The 22,632-nt window shown below is 36.5% G+C and overlaps 1 protein-coding gene across 2 annotated transcripts in view; it reads right to left on the reverse strand.

The window, feature by feature from the left end:
* The window catches only part of CSMD3 (CUB and Sushi multiple domains 3), a 1,379,111-nt gene that overhangs the window by 447,313 nt on the left and 909,166 nt on the right, over window positions 1-22,632 (reverse strand). For both annotated transcript variants that reach the window (XM_004372959.1, XM_004372958.1), the window contains 2 exons: window positions 20,180-20,374; window positions 812-950 (listed from right to left, as the gene is read on the reverse strand). In XM_004372959.1, the coding sequence (XP_004373016.1) occupies window positions 812-950; window positions 20,180-20,374 (334 nt within the window). The remainder of the gene's footprint in view (window positions 1-811; window positions 951-20,179; window positions 20,375-22,632) is intronic.

The raw sequence follows: 22,632 nt of genomic DNA on the forward strand, positions 1-22,632 counted from the left end.
TCATATAAACCCACTGCTGTCGAGTCAATTAGACTCACAGCGACCGTATAAGGACAGAGGAGAACTCCCCCATAGGGTTTCCAAGGAGCAGCTGGTGGATTCAAACTGCTGACCTTTTGATTAGCAGCCAAGCTCTTAACCACTACACCACCAGGGCTTCTTTTCATTATATAGCTCCTTCTATTTTGATTTGTGAATAGTAATTCAATCACAAATCTGAATCTTTGTTCTTTTAACTTTTCAATTGTCAATATTATAATCTTTCAAGAAACAGATTATTTGAATCAATAATATTAATTTTTCCCAGGAAAAAAAAAAAAGTGAAGTGGCTAATCGTTAATATTGGCTGACTTGACACAGTTATTTTTTCTAAAGGACTGGTAAGTTTAGGTATATGGGTCATTTGCATAAGTATCCTAGACTGGATATAGTGTTGGTTTGAACCTGTTTACAGCACCTTTGAATCTTGAAATCTAGCAGAGCAAAATTCACAGGCCCTTCAAAATATAGGACACCTAAATTCATTGAGCTAAAGGCCAAATGTTCATATCTCAGCACTGTGCATATGTATAAAGTAGAAAGGTCGGTCTTGCATATCTCAGTAGTACTGATGCAGCATTAAACAAAGAAAAAAATTGACTTGAAAACAGGTTGAAAGGCTAACAGGGGACAAACCATCTGAAATATTCAAGCCACAGAATTGATTATTAACATTAAATTTATACATTAATTTTTGTAAATAAAATGGAACATGTCAACTATTCTTTTAGATAATCTTTTTGCAAAATGGTGGAAAAATATTTGCAGAGACCTTTCAAATGTAATTTTGATAGAGTGTCCAGGTTCAGCTTCAATCACCCACTCACAATTCAAGGAGTCTTTATAGTACCCTGGCCATCCTGGTGAGAGAATCACTCCACTGGGAGCTGAAAAATGGCCACCGCATGGAGCTGAAAAATGAAATCAGAGAACAAGTGAGAATGGAGTCTTTAAAACATGTTGTAGAAATTTTTCTCAGTGATAACGATAAAGGTTTTAAAAAGTGAATCTCTTCTTATTAAATGCTAGTTAATACTATTTTTGTAAGTAAAGGTATGCCTAGTCAATTACTGGTTATTAAATAATTCTTTTCTTCAAAAATAAAAGTAATGCACTTTTGAAATAGCTGTATATGTTACACAGCTATACTCAGCATGTCAGATAATAAACTGATCATCCTGAAGTCTCCAAATAATATCTCTTAAATATGTCTTTGTTTTCATAAGCGTTTTCACCATTTTCTTTATCTGCAAGGCTTGAAAAAATATATCTTGTTATATTTGGTTTCTATCATTCACGTTCTGATTTATCAAATTCTGCTAATTTATCCTTGGCACTGTCTAAAATGTTCAACTTCCTTTTTCCATAGTCCCTACTACAATTTAGATCTTCACTGAATCAGTCTTTTACCTGATTTCCAATCTGCTAATTTCTCTCATGCTTCAGTCCAGCTGTCAGAATAACATCCTTCAAATTATAGTTTCATCATACCATCTGATTTCCTAGACATGTATTTTAATCCCTTTTCCCTTCAATATCATATTCAAATCTTCAGCTTATAATTTCAAGTATTTCATCTGCTTTCCTGTTAATCTTCATACAGTTGGAACTACAATGACAGCATTTCCATTCCAGTAGGTACTAATTAGATCATTTAGTGCAAACAACTCATTTTGGAGATGCATAAACTAAGTTCAGAGAGAGCAACTTGCCAGAATTCACAAGACTTGCGTGTACCAAAAGCACTTTCAATCAACTTTTGTAAAACAGAACCTAAAAACTGTTCCTCTTCCACTATGCCATGTATTGGTAAACAAAACCACCATCCATCTGGTTGCATAAGCCAGAAAGCTAGAAGTAGGTATTTTTGATATTTTTATTATTCATACCATTTTACTCCCATATCCAGCCCATCCTCAAGCACATTCTTGTTGCTCTATCTCTACGGCTGTCATCTTAGTTTAATTTACCATAACTTTATACCTGGAGTCTAGAAACACCCTCCTGATTTGTTTCTGCATCCACACCAACTATTGAGTACTCCAATATCCATGCTATCACCAGACATCTTTTTAAACTATAAATCCACTTCTTTCTGTATTGACCAATAAGGCCTTGCACGATCTAGCTGTTGCCTACTCTCTAAACCAGACTCTGAACTCTTCTCTTTCCCTAGGCTGCTCAGCTACCTTGGCCTGCCCTATACTTTCAGGAAGTATGCGCGTGCACACACACACACATTAAAATACAGAATACTTGATATATTTAAAATTATGAGAAAGGATAAAAAATGATCAAATATTATGTACTATAACAAATTCTCAGCACATTACAATTTCCAGTGACTTACCACTATATAATTTTATTTTCTTTAAATATTTCTATTTAAACTTTATTTCATTTGTCTATATTGTTCTATTTACTTGTTTCTATTTACTTAACAGAATTTCTAAAAACTGTTGCTCCAGAAACTACTTTTACTCTTTTTCAGTCTTCAAGAAACTTGAATAACCAGGATAAAATAAGTATTTAGAAATGGATCTAGGAACAAAGCTTACTATAAAAGGTCCATTAGAGTAAAATATTTTCTGTGTTACATTGCCAGATTTTGTTATTTGTATGAGATGGAACACTCATGTAAAACTAAATTTTCTTCCTTAGGAGAACTTAATTTTGTTTCCTAAAAAGCTTTCAAAGGAGACCATTTTCATGAAGATTATTTACTCTTCCTAGTTATAATGACTCATAATTAGGATTCCTATAGGGTTATTATGTATTTCAAAAAATAAAATTATATGCATAATAGTCACTTAAATTATCATATTTTAAAAGACAGAGCTAAGTATTTTAGTGAGAGAAGGCCCTGGAAATATGGAGAGTTCCTGACAGAAATCTTTAATATGTCATCAACTTATATTGTTCTAGGAGAGTTTGTGCACTTCTGCCTAATCATCATTAAAAGAGGTAATTAGTCATAAAATTAACGGTTGATTAATGGGCCATAAAGGATTAAAAAGTAAAGTACAGAGAGTCATTTTGACTGGTCCCTCAGTCCAAAGTGTGAGGGAGGCAGAGTTAGGAAAAGGCTTTAATGTGAAGGAGTAACAGAGATGTGGTTACTGTATGTTTCCTGAAAGAACTTTCCTGAATAGTGGTCCTGCTAAAAAGTGGATTTTCTCTTAGTTAACTTATAACATTTTCTGAAGTAGTTTCTTTCTCCCGCATATAGGGTTGGAACTCTCCAAAATTATTATTCCAAAAGTATGGAAACTGACTCCCCAGAGGCAATGAAGCCTAAGAGGAGAAAGACATAAGCAGTACAAGTCAGGCAGAAAAAGACTCTTGCTCAACATGACTAGCAGACACATGGCAGGAAGATGTGCATACGAGGAAGGCATGATATAACAACAGCAGCAGATCATGGAGCTGATAAAATGCAGAAAAAGGGAAGGGGAGACAAAGTGAAGAGAAAATATTCAAGAGAAAAAGAAAAAAGGCAGCTGTAGAAATCTGTCCAAAGCAAAAAGCAGTATATAATACAAGAATTTCTTTTTTTTAAGTTTTGGAACAAAGACCTAATAATAATAACATGAGCATAGTATTTGGAACAAATACTAAGTCTGGAAGAAACACCTAATAATAATAGTAGTAACAAAGATTTAAATTTGTAGACAGAAACCCAACTGCAATAGGAATAGCAATAGAAACAGAAAGGTAATGAAATAGTCCCCCAAAACTTACAATTTTGCCATATCTACGTACTGCCTATTTTATTTAATAATACTTCTTAAATAGACTCATTTTTATTTTAACTGAAAAATCGTTAATGTCTTGGAAGAAGTACAACCAGACTGCTCTTTAGAAGCAAGGATGGCGAGACTATGTCTCACATACTTTGGACATCTTACCAGGAGCAATCAGTCCCTGGAGAAGGACATCATGCTTAGTAAGTAGAGGGTCAGTAAAAAGGAGGAATATCCTCAATGAGATGGATTGACACAGGGGCTACAATAATGGGCTCAAGCATAGCAACGATTGTGAGGATGGCATGGGACTGGGCAGCGTTTTGTTCTGTTGTACGTAAGTTCGCTACGAGTTGGAACCGACTCGACGGCTCCTAACAACAACAGTTATATTTTTCCTAAATGTCTGAAGATAAATATGTAGCTATTGAAATTTAACAAATGTTTATACATTTATTACCTAAAATTTGCTGTGTACCTCCAATAGTAAAGGTTCTATTTATTTTAGAAAATACTGCTCTAAAAGACAGCAACTGTACCTAGCTGAACAAGCTTGGAATATATAAAATCCAGAAAGAAGGTCAAGACCATAAAAATGTATTTTCAAATGTCCCCTTTCTACCTCCATCACTCAGGTCATTTTATTGTGAAAAAATCTAAGAGGATGTGGGTAGACTGGAGCTCTGAGATTCTCCTGGATAGTCACTCAGGTTGCCGTGGCCAGGAGATGATTCAGATCTGTTAGTGAAATACAGGTTGTTGCCTCGAATCCCCCCTTTTTGTAGCAACAAACATAGAGTATAAATAATAAATGTAAGGTAGACATAGTTCATTTATCCTGTTTTATTTTTTAAAGTCTGAGGAAGGACTATTATAAACAATTTGAGTTAGAGTGCTGGCTCATTTCTGTTACTTTAAGTAAAATGGACAAATTCAAAACACCTAGTGTGTTTTAAGACCTGTATCAAAATTAGAAGTGCTTCAGATTGTATTCAGATAAAATTCTCTTGAATAAAAGTGCTGAGGAATTCTAGCATTCTACAGCAGGAGATACTCTTCTGTTTAAGAAGTGGCACTTAGGAGTTGAGGTTCTCTGTAGCCAGGTTTTGATTGCAGGAGTTTGGATATAAGTGAATTAAGGAAGTGCCAATTCTAGCATTTGGTCTAATAGATAGCCTCTCTGTGTCACAGTGCATAACAGAATCTAGATGCCACCTTGGGGACTTACAGTTCTTTTTCTTTCCTTTTTTTTTTAACTTGCTTTATGGTTATAGATGTGGTGAGTAATCACCAGCTTTATCTAACCTCAGCACACTGGATGATGATTCAAAGGAAATTATGGGGAAACAAGTCAGGTCTATACCCAGAATGAAAAGAGAAAGCCAGAGACAGAGGAATTAAATGGTCAGGATTGCAGAAAAGCCAGTCAAACACAACTCCACACCTCCTTCTAATAACCCCTTCCCTACCCCCATATCTAACCCCATAGAGATTAAGAGCAAAACCCTGAAGTTTGCAGCTAAATTGGCTTCCTCTACAGAAATCATCCAGAAGTTTAATACTACTTAAATAGGTAATCAAAAGAGGATTGTTTTATAGATATGAATATGAATACATGTGTGAGAAAACACATTCTCTCTAAAAGAACCACCAATAAATTCTGATTTACACATCAGATTGTTATTTTAATTGCTCCCTCAAAAGAACTGTCTCTAAAGAGAATGCAATGCCTCTGAATGAAAGGGCTTTCCTTTCCTCTGAGGCTAATTAGGATTCAAGAGAAAACCCCTTATCCTCAAAGGAAAAGTTCATCAGGCATGCAAGTCCAGCCTTGCCTCCAGATAGTTCTCCAGGGACTTCAGTCCCATCCTATTCACTCAAGGAATTCTCTCAGATATCCCATTAGGGTGTAGAAAAGAGAATAAGCCATAGCTGTGCAGGGAATTCTCTGCTGAGGGCAAGGAAGTTCTTGCTTGAGTAAGCATTTTATGGAACATTCTGAAATTGGTGGAGCAAAAACAGAAAATTGTTTCCTTTTTTCCTAATTACTCCCTTCAAACAAATACAGCCAAATCTTCCTCTATGTAAAGAACATGTCATTCAGATCCTCTAACCTTCTTATCACTTTCAGTATTAAAAACTTGGTCTACTTTAATTTAAAACTATCACCTTATCTCCCCCACCCTACCCACCTATCCATTCAAGGTGCATCTTTGAGTAGTGGCCAGAGGGATATAGAGGATGGCTGGGAGGAGGGGGGTGGATGGTGGAAGAGGGCCAGGGCCTGCTAATTTACTCCTCCACTAACTTCAGCACCAAATATGATGTCCTTCTTTAGTGATTGTTTGGTAAGTAAGTAGAGGGTCAGTGAAAAAAAGGGAAACCCTCAATGAGATGACTTGACACAGTAGCCCAAACATACCAATGATCATGAAGATGGCGCAGGACAGGGCAATGTGTTCTTCTGTTACACATAAGTTTATACATAAGAGTTGGAGTCCACGCCACAGCAACTAACAGCTTTACAACTTGGAGTGATTTTGTGTCTTGCTTCACATCTCCTAACCTCCCTCTTCATTTTAGGTCCTTTTTTCTGTGGGAAGTTGTTGTCATAATTCCCTCCTGGCTGTTGCTGTTCCCCTCACTAACCTTGACTGGTCACTTGTGCCTTCTATGTGCAAGGCATCAAAAGTTTCTTTTTTTTTTTTTTTTCTTCCTTCCATGAGTAGCATAAATAGAGAGGTGAAGAAGTGGGTAGGAGTGGCTTCTCACTTCAGTTTCCTGTCATAGGAGACACCCAAACTTTTCTAATTACCTCCCTGCTCCCACCCCTTCCAGGAAACCCTAGGATCTCTTATTGTTGGGTTTCCTTCACCTGGAACCTTCTAAGGCCAGGTATCTTCTTTGGTATTCATTTGACTCATAGGAAACTCACATCATTGACTTGCCAATTTCAGGGGCGCATGTGGTAAGCAACATGCTTACCTTGCCTACCAGATCATCTGTAGTGAACAATTTCACATTTATTCACCACATCAAAGATGTTGCTTCTAGGTATGGCTGGCATCTGTCTCTCTCCCAACCCCATAGCACCTTCCTACAGAATCAGCCTCTTTTCAAATTCACAATCCCTGACAGGGGCAGATGACACAGTAAGAAATGTAAGCATGGGCTTACTTGTGCTTATTTACTAATATGTAATGAACAATTTCACATGGGTTTCACCAAATCAAAGATGAAATTATTCACTACAGATGATCTGGTAAGCACGGTAAGCACCATGCTTACCTTGTCTATTGGATAATCTGCCCCTGCTTGCTATATTATTAGAGTTAGTCAGCTTCCCCTCTCTCCAGTATACCATCTTTATCCAAATTTCTTCCCCTTGGTCAATAGGCACAGCAGGCATATCAGTAAGTTCACTGTATAACACATATCCATCTGGAGATTCTAGTCCCTCTTTCTCAAAGGCATTTCCATTCTCTATGATGGATTCTCTTAAAGCCCTTTCCCCCAACCTGGTTTGAAGAGGAGACTAGCATCTTCCTTCCTACAGGAAGATGATGAAAAGCTGAAAAACTTATGACTCTAACAGTTACAGATAGATGATAGATAGACAGATAGACAGACAGATAGAGAGACAGATAAAGATACATAGCTATTTCTCCCTTACTTTCCTATTACTGCTTATAAACATTGGGAGTAGAACAGCTGAGATGATGATTGAGATAGGAAGAATCAGGTCCCACATAATACGCCCTGGAGGGGGTTCCTGGGTTCACATTTTTCATAGAAAGGAATACTAATACCTTTTTCTCCTTCGCTGGGGGTCTATTTGCTAAGCTTAAAGCAACAGGAAAGTTTGACTCTACACCTTTTTAGTCGTGTATCTGCTCCTATTGTTTTCCTCGTCAAGAAGGATGTGGTAATAATAGTGTTAAAAATTATTATGAATCTCCTCAAGGAGGGAAACTTCCCTTTTGATTAGTTAACTCAGTATCATAATTAAATCCACAACTTTGAGCCCATAGCATTTATCTGATTCTTTCAATCTATTTCACTACATACCTCTTTATCTATTCAGTAGTTCACTGAATCTATTATTACATCCAATTATATTCAAGAACATGACCATTTAATACAGAAGGCCAATATTTCAATTTCCATTTTTGCTGAGGAGGGTGGTGCTTTAGATCTAAGAGGTCATTGCTAACTACAGTGCAGAGAGTATGGGAGGCAGAGATCCAGGTAAAAAGGAAGGGGGAAGCAGATAGTGCATATGCATCAAAGCCTTCTGAAACCAAAGGAGAAATTATTATGAAGTAACTAGCGGGTGGTACAGGTGAAGTGAACCATTTCAAAATATAAACTATAAATCCCAGTATCTGCATGGAATTTGGAAGGGAAAGGCAAGGTACTACTCAGAGGAGATTACTGCTGGGAACAAGTCACTACCAGGAACAGAGGTTCATCACTCTGGCTGCTGCGTTGAAAACAAAACTGAATGGGAATGAGGACAGATGCATTGAGACCAGTTAGGAGGATATTGCAGGAATCTAGGCCAGACATGATGGTTGCTAGGACCAGTATGTCAGCAGTAGAAGTAGTAAGGAGTAGTTAGGTTTAGAATATATTTTAAAGATAGAGCTGTCTCATTTTTCTGATGGATTACATATGGTTGTGTTAGAAAGAAAGGAGTTCAAAATGACTCCAAGAGTTTTGGGCTCAGTTATTAGAGGAATGCAATTGAAGGATGATGGAGAAAGTCTGTGACAGTGGCAGATTTGGGGTGAGGGTGGGAAATCAGGAGATAAGATTTGAACAGTTAAGTTTGAGATGCCTATTAAATATCTAAGTGGAGGTGTCGAGTAGGAAGTTGAATATGTAAGTCTGGAGTTCAGGGTAGAGAACAGGACTTGAGTTGAAAATTTGAAAGACGTCAGCATATAGATGTTATTTAAAATTAGAGACTGGATGAAAATCACCAATAGAATGAGCAAGATAGGATAAAATGTCCAGGGCCTGAGCTCTGGGTCACTCACATGCACAAAGATCATAGAGATAAGGAGGAACCAACAAAGGAGACTAAAATGAGCCTAAGTAGTATGTTTAGTAAAATGAAATTTAATAAAGTACACAATTTTTGAACTCATTTAATTTTGCCACAAATAATTTTATAGCTTTAAACAATCAAGGAAAAAACAGATTTTAAAAAGTAAATGGTAGACATTTTGGATTTTATAACAAAATAATCAATATATTTTAACCCAACTCTCATTTTTGGTCTGCAAATAAATCCTTCTCATCTTTCAGTCTGCATGAGTACCATTTAGTAGCATTTTTTTTTTTTAAGATGACATTCACCAATGAATAACAAATTCTTTTACTCGGGAAATGTTTCTTTTTGTGACTGCAGCAAAGATAGGAGGCTTAATTTATGTTCAACTGTCTTGCTTTTTAAAATAGAAAACTCTGGGTGACTTAGTGCTCACTGTCTGACATCTCATAAGAGAACTTTCTTGTTTTATCCTAAATCTCACTACATGGTCTCTTTCAAATCCTTTCGGGGTTCAATGACTGGTTTATTACTGGCAAATAAAGGAGCAGGCATTTATCAAATAGAAATGCAACTGAGACTGTAGCTTGAAAAGATATGTCAAAAATTTGACATCTCTCTCTCCTTTTTTTTCTTCTTTTCTCTGTTTATACTGAAGCATAATTTCTTATAATTATTTGGAGAATTTTGTTCATTAAATTTCCAAAGAGACTAAATTTCATCTGAAAATCATTAAAAAAGAATGACCTAAGATTTCCTTGGGCATAGTACAGTGGAGTAGATGATATGTTAACTTTATAGTTATGTATGGGGATGAGGGTGTAAACACATGTGAGAAAGGTAATGGGACAGAGAAAGGCAAAAAATAGTAAGGGAGGGAAGAACAGCTTAGTGATGAGAGGACTGTGCGTAAACACATGGGAGAAGAGAGAGAAGGCAGGGAGAGATGATAATGACAATGATGGTAACGACGATGGTAATGGTGGTTGTTGTGATTTTTTATACGTAACAGCTACCTTTAATGTGGAAGAAGATGGCTCAGGAAATATTTGGTGAGTCTTCTGTGTACTTCACTATATAAAGCTTTTGCCACCCAACTTTTAAAGAAAAACAAAGTATAAACCTATATATTTATCAATGCTTCTTGAATCTACTTTATGGTGTTGTTTGTTTGCATCAACTAGCAAAGATAGACCTCAAGGTGGTCAGGTTATATTTTAGGGGATACTTTCCAGATTCTATGAACTTTGGTATTATTCCTGGTCCTGCCTTAACCAATCATACTGTACAATTGAGCCACATTATCAGTGAAATTACTAGAAAAATTGTAGTAGTAAATTATGAAAAAGGACCAGGCATGAACTCAAATATCACTGCAAAGCCAGAATGACACTGTAGAGACTACTGTAGAATTGAAATGACTATTTGGAGGAGAATGCACAATTCAGAATAGTGTTTTCCAGCTATACTCTAGTTGATAGAAGACCAGACTTAAGCAGCGTTATATAAATTCATGAAAACGAGGAAATCAAGAAATTTCTTTGTGAAATAATTGCCAAATAATTATTACATAAGTAATTCCAAAGGACATCCAATTTCTTGAGAGATTTTGGAGTGCTTTCTTGGAAGGGAGACAGTCTGGTGGCCAACATACGGATTTTGTTCAGCTCCATTGGCTTAGGCGTATACTCTAAGGGGTTTGTTGCTGCTATTGAATTCTTAGTTAATGTGACCTTGGGAAATACTCAGTCCAAGCCACTTCTTTCTAGGATCATGTCTTTTCTAATGTGCATGAAGCAACTTTATGGGTTATTGGAAGCACTGTTGTCAGTTGTCAACGATCATGATTCTATTGTTTTTACTATTATCATTATTAAGCAAAAAAATATTTATCCGTAACCTTCCTCTATAAAAAGTAAGAAAACAGCTCTCTCTCAGGAGAGTTACCTATTTTATTTAGCCTAACTAATTTACTTCTGTTTGCTTTGCTCCTGTAAAACATTTGACATTATGACCCACGATCTACAGCGTTGGGCATTAGGTGCTATTTGTGGACTCAGATCCATCAAAACTTCCATCTACTGATAGTCACCCTCACTAGCCTGGAAGATGTATATACCCCAGTGAAGTTGACCTGAGGGCAAATGTTGGGAATTAATGTTCTGGCTACGTGTTAAGCTCATAGAAATGATTAAAAGCAAGGCATCCAAGAGAAAGCGGTTGAAACATGATCAGAGGATCAGAAGCACCTGAAAAAAATTCATGGACATCAACTTATAGCCAATTTACCAAATAATCACAGACTTAATCACCACTACAAAGGGACCCCCCGACTTTGGTTAAGCAAATCATTTCTGAGAAAAATAAGTTAATTATGGCTGCACTTAAGAAAGACGGCCAAGTAATGATGCTCAGATCATCTGCAGTATGGACAATGAGGCGAGTATATCTTAATCCTTTGGTGTTTAGAGATGCCCTTCCACCTACACCTGGACAGGCAGAATACAGATGAGCAAAGATGAGTGGGTTTCCCAGAGCCTCATAAGGAAACCCCTCGGAGAGACTCAAAGTTTATCTTATAATTTGCCTTCTGTAAAGCTGTATTGGTTACAAAGAAAATCCCAGTGATTAGACATCCTCTGGGATTTCACTGGTTGAGAAAATGACCTCCAGGATTTGAGGGCAAGGATGGCTACAGCTTGTTTTGCTTCGTGCAGTAAAGGAAATCTAATGGCCCACTGCTCTCCTGACAAAAAGAATTAGGTAAAAGCACCATCTCATTCACACTGCAAGAGACACAGATAAACACACTTATCTGGAAATGGAACTAAATCCAAACGCAACTTTGTCATACTCCTTTCTCCCTTTTTCCAAACTCTCTAGCACTTAGGCTGGTAGAAGCGATTTTGAAGAACATGAACTGGGTGAGCCTGGCAATGCCCTCAGAGTCTCCTGACAGAAATCTTGTTCATACCGTAAGAAAGAAAAAAAAAAAAAAAAAAAGCAGGTATAGGGTGTGGAAAGAAGGAATCTCAAGGGGGCAGATTCTCAGGAGAAAACTGAACTTTCTGGGGGCTGACCTTAGTGAGTAGGCTTATAGGAGCCAAACAGGGGCCTTGGGCTGTGTAGATGAGAAAAACAAACAAATGTGGGAGTGGTGGAATCATGAAGGGACTACAGGGCAAGAAAGGGAGAGTTTTTTAAGTAGCTGCAATGAGTGGGAAACTGGGAGATAGAGAGAGCGAAAGGAGTTTGAGGAAGCTTTGTATGTGGCACACCATGAAAATCTGTGTTATCAGCCCATTAAAGAAGTTGTACAATAATCACTGCACCATTCTTCATGGTTTTTGGATGTTTCTTTAAAGAAGACTCCATGCAGAGACTGGCCCTAGATAGATCCAGTTATATTCAGGTTGCAGTCTAAAGCACAGGTGAAGGAGTTATTTCATTGACTATTATTAAACTTAGTTATGATATTTTGTGGAATTCAGAGTGTGATTACTTCAATGCTGATTACTGTAGTGAATGTATTTTGTTTTCCATTAGCAGATCTGAAAGCCTACAATGCTTTAGAAAATATCTAATCTTTCCTCCTCATAGGGAGATTTGATCAACTCATTCTTGAGAAAGAGGTTCAAATTTTCACAAAGACAGACCAAATCTATCCTTAGTTAATGCATCAGTGTTGAACTACAGGTCAGTGAATAAAATGTATAACCCAGTTCGGTTCAACAATTGTATTTAAGCTATCTGAAATGAATCTAAGTTCAGCTATAGGATCAGAGAACTGCAACACTTTATGATCTCATTTCTCCCTTTTGGTCTCAACAATTCTTATCTGAGGACTATGGCAGATGAAATGGTCCTTCCACTTTCTCAAAGATTTTCCACAGCTTTGGGAGTGAAAACTGATTGTCAATATGCCTAAACTTCTAGACTATTGTGATAGAGAGGTGTAGTGGTGGGTGGTTCAATCTTTTCGTGGATTGAGATCCTGGTTTTTCTAATCACAACATTGTATGCAAACTTTCCAAGTTCTAATTAAAACAAATAACTTAGTACTTTTTAATTTTAACATATAACAAACATATCCATTAGCAACTTTTTATAATATGTTTGAATTTGGAATGCTTTGTGTAAAGAGACTAAAGTAGAAGTAGAAAGTTATTTGCATTAATGAGAACTTGTAAATGTACATATATTAAGTTCATCTATGTCAATGTTTAACGATGATAAAAAATAAGGTTTTAGCTGAAATGGTAAGCCTATTTAATACCCTAAAAGATGACTCTAACTAATAATAAGCAAAAATCTGTCAAAATATGGAATGTCTAGAGAAGAGAAAAGACAGGCTAGCAAAGACTTCAAACATAGTTTCTGTGTAAATGGCAACAGCTCTGTAGCAGCTTAGGGAATGTTCTGAAAAGGGAATTAAAAAAAAAGAAAACTTATGGAAAAAAAAGGTTTCCTTATCTAGCCTCAGGCTTTTGTTTTTGGTTTACCTAAGTAAAACTGAGGCAAAACTAAAGGAAATCATTAAGAAGCTTAATTAGAGTTTTAGAAAATCAAACCCAATGCAGGTAGTTACATAGGAGTTGACAGCAGTCTGCTTTGTTGGGTGGAAATAGCCTCAAAGTGCGGCACTGTGATATGACAGGGACCTTGGTGAGTGCCATAGTGAAATTGCTTCCAGTTCACTTAGAATCTACCTTCTTTAGCTAACTCCAACCTCATCCTTAGTGATGTTTCCACATCGGTGTTTAGATCAGGAAATTGGCGGGAGAGGTAACTGTATATAACTTCACTCAGGCACAGAGGAAATCCTCTCCTTCAGAATTAGCGTAAAGGTCCTGTTTCAGTTATTTGGAAGGCCTATTGGTCTGTGCTAAATCATAGTTGTAAAAATTTTGTCTTACTTATTTTTAAAAGTTGTTGTTGTTCTTGCTGTTAGGTGCCAACAAGTCAGTTCCAGGTAACAGCGGCCCTATGTACAACAGAACAAAACAACACCCGGTCCTGCACTATCCTCACAATCATTTCTAGACCTGAGCCCATTGCTTCAGCCACTGTGTCAATCCGTCTCATTGAGGGTCTTCCTCTTTTTCGCTGACCCTCTGCTTTACCAGGCAGATGTCCTTCTCCAGGGACTGATCCCTTGTGATAACATGTCCAAAGTAAGTGAGACAAGGTCTCCCCATCATTGCTCCTAAGTAGCATCCTAGCTGTACTTCTTCCAAGACAGATTTGTTGGTTTTGTTGGCAATCCATGGGATAGTCAATATTCATCACCAAAACCATAATTCAAAGGCATCATTTATTCTTCCAATGTCCTTATTCATGGTCCAGGTTTCGAATGTATATGAGGCGATTGAAAATATTATGGCTTGGATTAGGAGCACCTTAGTCCTCAAAGTGACATCTTTGCTTTTTAACAGTTTAAAGAGGTCTTGTGCAGCAGATTTGCCCAATGAAATACATCCTTTGATTTCTTGACTACTGCTTCCATGGACCTGGACTGTGGATCTAAGTAAAATGAAATCCTTGACAATTTCAATATTTTTCTCCATTTATCATGATGTTGTTTATTGCTCCAGTTGTGAGGATTTTTGTTTTCTTTATATTGAGGTGTAATCCATACTGAAGGCTGTAGTCTTTGATATTCAACAGTAAGTGCTTCAAATCCTCTTCACTTCCAGCAAGCAAGGTTGTGTCATCTGCATATCGCAGGTTGTTAACGTGTCTTCTTCCAATCTTCATACACCTTTCTTCTCATATAGTCCAGTTTCTCAGATTCTTTGCTCGGCATACAGATCAAATAAGTATGGTGAAAGGAAACAACACTAACACACACCTTTTCTGACTTTAAACCATGCAGTATCCCCTTGTTCTATTCGAACGACTGCCTCTTGGTCCATGTACAGTTTTCTCATAAGCACAATTCCCATTCTTTGCAATGTTATCCATGATTTGCTATAATCCACAGTCAAATGCCTTTGCACAGTCAATAAAACAAGCGGACCAATTCTTTTTGGTACAGTGACTCTGTGTATTCCTTCCATCTTCTTCTGATGCTTCCTGTGTTGTTCAATATGTTGTCCATAGAATTCTTCAATATTGCAACTTGAAGTCTGAATTTTTCTTCAATTCTTTCAGCTTGAGAAATGCCAAACCTGTTTATCTCTTTTGGTTTTCTAACTCCAGGTCTTTGCGCATTTCATTGTTACACTTTACTTTGTCTTCTCAAGCCACCCGTTGAAATCTTCTGTTCAGCTCTTTTACTTTATCATTTCCTCTGATCTCTTTAGCATATTTAACATATTCTATGTTCAAGAGCAAGTTTCAGAGTCCCTTCTGACATCTGTTATGGTCTTTTTTTCTTTCCTGTCTTTTTAATGACCTCTTGGTGTCTTCATGTATGATGTCCTTCCACAACTCATCTTGTCTTCAGTCATTAGTGTTCAATGTATCAAATCTATCCTTAAGATAGTCTCTAAATTCAGGTGGGATATACTCAAGATAGTATTTTGGCTCTAGTGGACTTGTTCTAATTTTCTTCAACTTGAACTTGAACTTGAATATGAGCACTTAATGGTCTGTTCCGCAGTTAGCCCCTGTCCTCGTTCTGACGATGATATTGAGCTTCTCCGTTGACTCTTTCCACAGATGTAATCGTTTTGATTCCTGTGTATTCAGACTGGCAAGGTCCACATGAATAGTCTCCGTTTATGTTGTTGAAAATGTATTTGAAATGAAGAAATCGTTGGTCTTGCAAAATTCTATCATGTGATCTCCAAGTTGTCTCAATCAGCAAGGCCATATTGTCAGATTACAGACTCTTCTTTGTTTCCAACTTTCACATTCCAATCACCAGTAATTATCAATGCATCTTGATTTCATGCTTAATCAATTTCAGACTGCAGATGCTGGTAAAAGTCTTCAGTTTTTTCATCTTTGGCATCAGTGGTTCTTGTGTAAATTTCAATAATAGTTATATTAGCTGGTCTTCCTTGTAGGCATATGGATATTATCCTATCACTGACAGAATTGTACTTCAGAATAGATCTTGAAATGTTCTTTTTGATTATGAATGCGATGCCATTCCTCTTCAATTTGTCTTTCCTGACATAGTAGACCATATGATTGTACAATTCAAAATGGCCAATACCAGTCCATTTCAGTTCACTAATGCCTAGGATATCGATCTTTATGTGGTCCAATTCATTTTTGACTACTTCCAATTTTCCTAGATTCATACTTATACATTCCATGTTCCAATTATTAATGGATGTTTGCAGCTGTCTCTTGTCATTTTGAGTCATGCCACATCAGCAAATGAAGTTTCCCAAAAGCTTTACTCCATTCACGTCATTAAGGTCGACTCTACTTTTGGCAGTTGGAATCCACCAGCTGCTCCTTGGAAACCCTATGGGGCAGTTCTACTCTGCCCTATAGGGTCGCTATGAATCAGAATTGGCTCAATGGTAATGGACTTGGTTTGGGTTTTGGTCTACTTTGAGGAGGTAGCTCTTCCTCGGTCTTATTTTGAGTGTCTTCCAACCTGAGGGGTTCATCTTTCGGCACTATACCAGACAATGTTTTGCTATTATTCATAAGGTTTTCACTGGCCAATTTTTTCAGAAGTAGATTGCCAGATCCTTCTTCCTAGTCTGTATTAGACCTGAAAGTCTGCTGAGATCTGTTCACCATGGGTGACCTACTGGTATTTGAAATACCAGTGGCATAGCTTCCAGCAACACAGCATTATGTAAGTTACCATAGTAAGACAAACTGACAGACACATGGGGTTTTAAAAGCTAAATACCATTAATTCTTCACACATAGTGAAAAGTATCACAGAAATTTGTCTCTCAAAATAAGCAGTGATTCATAAAATTATTTACTGATACTAGTACCACTATTTTTGCCTCCCCATGCAGCTCTGCTCCAAGCAATTCCAAAACTAACACCCAAGTTAGCAAGTGCAGATTCAATAAGATTGAACAGTTACTAGTAGGTTGTCTCTGTGTCTGTCCTCTGAGACTGAAAACAACTTGTAGTGCAGAAATGAGAGAGCCTCAGGTAATGTCACTTCCCAGTTGAAATGGCTCCCCATTGGCCAGAGGATAACTTCGAAACTACTTAACATGGTCTAAAAGCATGCCATGCATCAGCCTTGTCAGTTCATTCATCACACCTTGTCCTTCTGTCCTCCACTCCAGTCATACTGAACATGTGCTGTTCCACCAGAGACAAATTTCTCTCTCATCTCCTACTTTTTTTTTTTTCCTTCAAATACTAACATAGGGTTTCCTGAATGACTACGAAGTCTGGATCACAAACTATGTTAGATGAATGAATAAGCTCAGAGGTAATGTAAGATGGAAAAATTGAATATTACTTTTTATTTTTCTCTTTTTATTTCAGATCTTTATTATGCAACTCCAGTAAGTTTTGTTTTTGTATTTTTTAAAGCACAGTTATTACTATTGCCAAGGAGCCCTTACTAAGCTCATAACATTTGAGGTTTGGAAAAGAACACAGAAAATTATCTAGTTCAGCCCCCTATACTACAAATGAGAAAATGATTAGAAGGAAGAGGTAGGTGCTAATTGAAGGGGCTAATAAGAAAGCATAATTGCATGGTCTAGGATTACTTCATCATTGAGTTATTATGAACATGTTCAATTCAATGAAACTTAGAATTTATAGGTAATAATCGCACTCTTCCCCCACACCTCTGTCAGAAATTCAAGCCAGATTCAGAAGAGAACATGGAACAAGGGATATCATTGCTGATGTCAGATGGATCCTAGCTGAAAGCAGAGAATACCACAAAGACGTTTATCTCTGTTTTATTGACTATGCAAAGGCATTTGACTGTGTGGATCACAGCAAATTATGGATAACATTTCGAAGAATGGGAATTCCAGAACACTTAATTGTGTTCATGAGAAACCTGTACTGAGATCAAGAGGCAGTTGTTCAGACAGAACAAGGGGACACTTTGTGACTTAAAGTCAGGAAAGGTGTGTGTCAGGTGTGTATTCTTTCACCATACGTATGCTGAGCAAATAATCCGAGAAGCTGGACTATATGAAGAAGAACAGGGCATCATTAATAACCTGCCTTATGCAGATGATATAACTTTGCTCAATGAAAGCAAGAAGGACTTGAAGCACTTACTGATGAAGCCTTCAGCGCAGATTACATCTCAACATAAAGAAAACAAAAATCCTCACCACTAGGCCAATAAACTACATCATGATAAACGGAGAAAAGATTGAAGTTGTCAAGGATTTCATTTTACTTGGAGTCACAGTCAGCACCCAAGAAAGAAGCAGTCACAAAATCAAACGACTGGACTCATTGCATTGGGAAAATCTGCTGCAAAAAACCTCTTTAAAGTGTTAAAAAGCAAAGATGTTGTCTTGAAGACTAAGGTGTGCCTGACCCAAGCCATGGTGTTGCCAATTGCCGCATATGCATGTGAAAGCTGAGCAACAGATAAGGAAGATGGAAGAAGAATTGACCTCTTTGAATTATACTGTTGGTAAAGACTATTGAATACATCATGGACCGCCAAAAGAATGAACAAATCTGTCTTGGAAGCAGTACAACCAGAATGCTCCTTAGAAGCAAGGATGGCAAGACTTTGTCTCATATACTTTGGACATTTTATCAGGAGGGATCAGTTCCAGGAGAAGGACATCATGCTTGGTAAAGTAGAAGGTCAGCAAAAAAGAGGAAGACCCTCAATGAGATGGATTGACACAATGGCTCCAACAATGGGCTAAAGCATAACAACGATCATGAGGATGGCGCAGGACGGGGCAGTGTTTCATTCTGTTGTACACTGAGTCGATATGAGTCTGAATCCACCCAAGGGCACCTAACAACAACAAACAGCCACATCTTAATGAAGTCTGCTATACTTCTGAAGGCATATATTTAAATATTTTCCTCATGTCAGCTAGAAATTGAGAAAAAAGAAGTTTCCATTGCCAGTTTAGACAAAAGTAAGAAAATATGGTAAAGCAAGAAAAAGAACACTTAAAATTAATTACTTAATTATTACATGGAGATCTATTAAAGTGTGTTTCCTGGTTCCAGTTCATCTAAAAAACAAAAAGTAGAACAAATCCATTGCTGTTGAGTTGATTCTAACCCATTTTCCAAGGTGGACTTGAACTGCTGACCTTCTGGTTCACAGCTAAGCTCATAACCCCTACACCACCAGGGCTCTCTAGCTCACATACTTCTTTGTAAACCATTCATCTCTGTGTTTCTAATAAAATAGGCAGGGAACCTTAGGTATAACAGTAGAAGGAGAAAAGTAGAATTCTGGATCTCATTCCTACTATGTCAATTCTAAATACAGGCAGTACTCGATTTACGGCGGAGTTTCATTGCGACGACTCTGTCCTAAGTCGGTTCTGACATAAGCCAAATACTTCATTTTTTTTTAATTTTCATCATTATTACCTTTTATTATCAGTAACTTTATAAATCCGATCTTTATTTGTCCTTGGTAGTTGGCATGAGAGTAATAACATCAGCAAATTATGCACTGCAATGTTCCGCGAAGTATATGTTAACTCAAATACATCTAAGTCGAGGACTACATGTAAAACTTACTCAAACACACACACATACACACTTTCTCATGTATTTTATATTGGTACACTATATATTTGATATATTTTTCTTTTTAAGTATGTTCACTTTCCCATTTACCAAAATAATTTGGGATTTTATGTGAGTGAATATACAATATATATACTTCTGAACATTGCATATATATTACACACACACACAAACATACACACGGACTAATGCACATTCCTGTCAGTATCTCATTAGACAAATAAAAATTGAAGAAAAATTAACAAACTGTGTTTACAGAAACTATACATTTTAAACATAAGGCTACTTCAGAATAACTTTATTTTGTGTAATTAATAATTGTTAGCTCAATTTTGATTTCAGTTTATACTATGAATATCTAAAATACCAAGAAAATTATAAATGAAACATATAAAATAAATTATGGCTACAAAGGGTATCAAAAGGAGTTTGCACTTACAATCGATGTTTGCCATTTATTAATGCATATCTTTTTAATAAGAGCCCTTTGCAAAAGGAGCCTTAAAAGTTTCTAAAAAATGATTTTAACATGGTAAATTAAAAGTTTAATTAGCTTAACTATATATGCACAATGTGTAATACTAAGTAATATTTTAAGATAAAGATTACAACAGCTCTTCTGATCAACATGCATTTCTAGTTATCGTTTTCTGTGCATAATGATGGAGTTATATTTCTGACTAACCATGGCACTTACCTCCACATCTAGGAATTGGTCCACTCCACATTACTTTTCCATCCATAAGAATACATGTAATTGTTTCTGTTCCCTGGGTTTTAATAAATCCTTCTTCACAAATAACTGAAATCGAACTTCCTAATTGAAAATTGTCCCCAAACCGCCGTGCATTGATTGGTATTCCAGGATCAGGACATTCATTATGTCCAAATGCTTTAAACATCAAACAAAAACACAAAAACAAGCAACGTTAGAAAGAGAGAGACCCTCGTGTATTTTGGATGGGAAAGATGATTTTCAAAAAACGTTAGGTTCATTTTTAGAAAACCCTTTTATTTACTGAAAAAAAAAAGGAAACTCCTCTCATCATATCTGTTCATCTGTGATGGGTAATAGGAGTTACTATTTTAAAATATGAATTACACTCTAAAGTTACACATCTTCAAAATAGAGTTGTTTCTACTTATTTCTAGAGATCATCGTGCTTGGTTTATACAAAAATGTCTCATATAAACTGGTCAGAATTCCAGTTAATGTGAATACAGAGGAGGTTGACTATGTCTCTTTGGAAACTTTTTTTGTGATTTATTTACTTTGTTGGGAATGGCAAAATAATCTTATTCAGAGAATTTTAAGTGTTTCTATCTAGTATGAAAATCATACAATATCTTCATAATTTTTATGACATTTATATTCTGCAATCTAGGAGAATGGAAGAGAGCTAACTTTCTTGCAGTCATGATGTTCTAGGCACTATAATAGGAGCTTTATGTATGCTGTTATCTCATTTAACATTTCGAGGAGTCCAATGAAGAAAGTATCCTACCTACTCTAAAGATAAATGTGAGAGTCAGTAAAAAGTTAAGTAGCTTGCCTTAGGTTATAGAGACAGGACATGATAGGATTGAAATGTATCCCCTGGTCTGTCTTTTCAGGTTTCCCCCTATAGCACATTGCGTTTTGCATTATTTGTATCATGTCTCACAGGAGAATGTGAGTTCCTGAGCTCAGGACAGCTATATTTTTTGCCTTGTTTCTCCCACGGTGTATATACAGCCCATGGATAAATCACATAGGAGACAATATCTTTCCGGTTAATATATTTGCATACTAAGTACGTAAGCAGGTAGCAGAAGTGTAAAGACAATGTGGTTTTTTTTAAAATTTGTCATAGATTACATAATTACATGACCATACAAATTTTTCTTTTTATTCATCTGAATAACAACTATGCACTATACCAAAAAAAAAACAAAACCCAAACCCATTGCCATTGTGTCGATTCTGACTCATAGCGACCCTATATAGGACAGAGTAGAACTGCCCCATAGGGTTTCCAAGGAGCACCTGGTAGATTCAAACTGCCAACCTTTGGTTTAGCAGCAGTAGCTCTTAACCACTATGCCACCAGGGCTTCCATATCCACTATAGTTTTTAAATTAATGTAATGTATCCTAGGTTGGTGAGTAGTGTCTGATGTCTTAAAAGTTTGCTAGCGACCATCTAAGATACATCTATTGGCCTCAAATGTCCCACACGAACCATGGCTGCTTCTAGCCTGAGAACAGAAGAAATAGGAAGTGCTCTGCTACCACTACTGACTGTTCTGACCAGAGACACAATAGAAAGTCCCGGATAGAATGGGAGAAAAATGCAGAACAAAACACAAATTCCTAAAAAAAGACCAGACTTACTGAACTGATAGAGACTAGAGGAGCACCCAAGACTATTACCCTAAGATACCCTTTTAACATGGAATTGAAGCCACTCCTGGAAGTCAACTTTCAACTAAATAACAGATTGGTTTATAAAATAAATAATATCACCCAGAAGGAATGTGCTGTCTTAAACAATCAACTATATGTGACCAAAAGCTCAACATTTACCCAAAGCAAAGATGAGAAGGCAAGGAAGGGTAGGGAGGCTAGATAAATGAAAACAGAACAAACAGAATACAAATAATGAGAATGCTGACACATTGTGAAAATTGTAACCAATGTCACGGAACAATTTGTATAAAAATTGTTAAACAGGAACCTTTCCTAAAACATAATAAAATATTCAGAAAATAAATAACAATGTAATGTTAATGGAAAGGTACTTAAAGCAGCAAAGTCTAAACGTATAAAATATATTTTACGGGCTTTTTACAATTTAATATCATTATACTCATATTGCATGGATACATGCAGTTATTTTAAATTTTCTCATTAATCATCACTTTGATATTGCTCAAAAATTACATAATTTTAGTTTTCATTCTCTTCATCAAGATGACTAAACATGAAATAGACATTATTTTCTGCTTTTAAAAAAAATGATATTTGGATTAAATCTGGTTGCTCCTATATGTAACCTTCAAATGCTATATTTTCAGAAGAAAAGAATCTCAGTAGTAAGCATTAAATGTAAGAATTTGCATATGATGGATTAAATTATTTACTAGGGAAGCAGTATAGGGAACTTGGAGT

The sequence above is a fragment of the Trichechus manatus genome, unplaced genomic scaffold, assembly GCF_000243295.1.
Source record: "Trichechus manatus latirostris isolate Lorelei unplaced genomic scaffold, TriManLat1.0 scaffold00022, whole genome shotgun sequence".
Classification (NCBI taxonomy): Eukaryota; Metazoa; Chordata; class Mammalia; order Sirenia; family Trichechidae; genus Trichechus; species Trichechus manatus.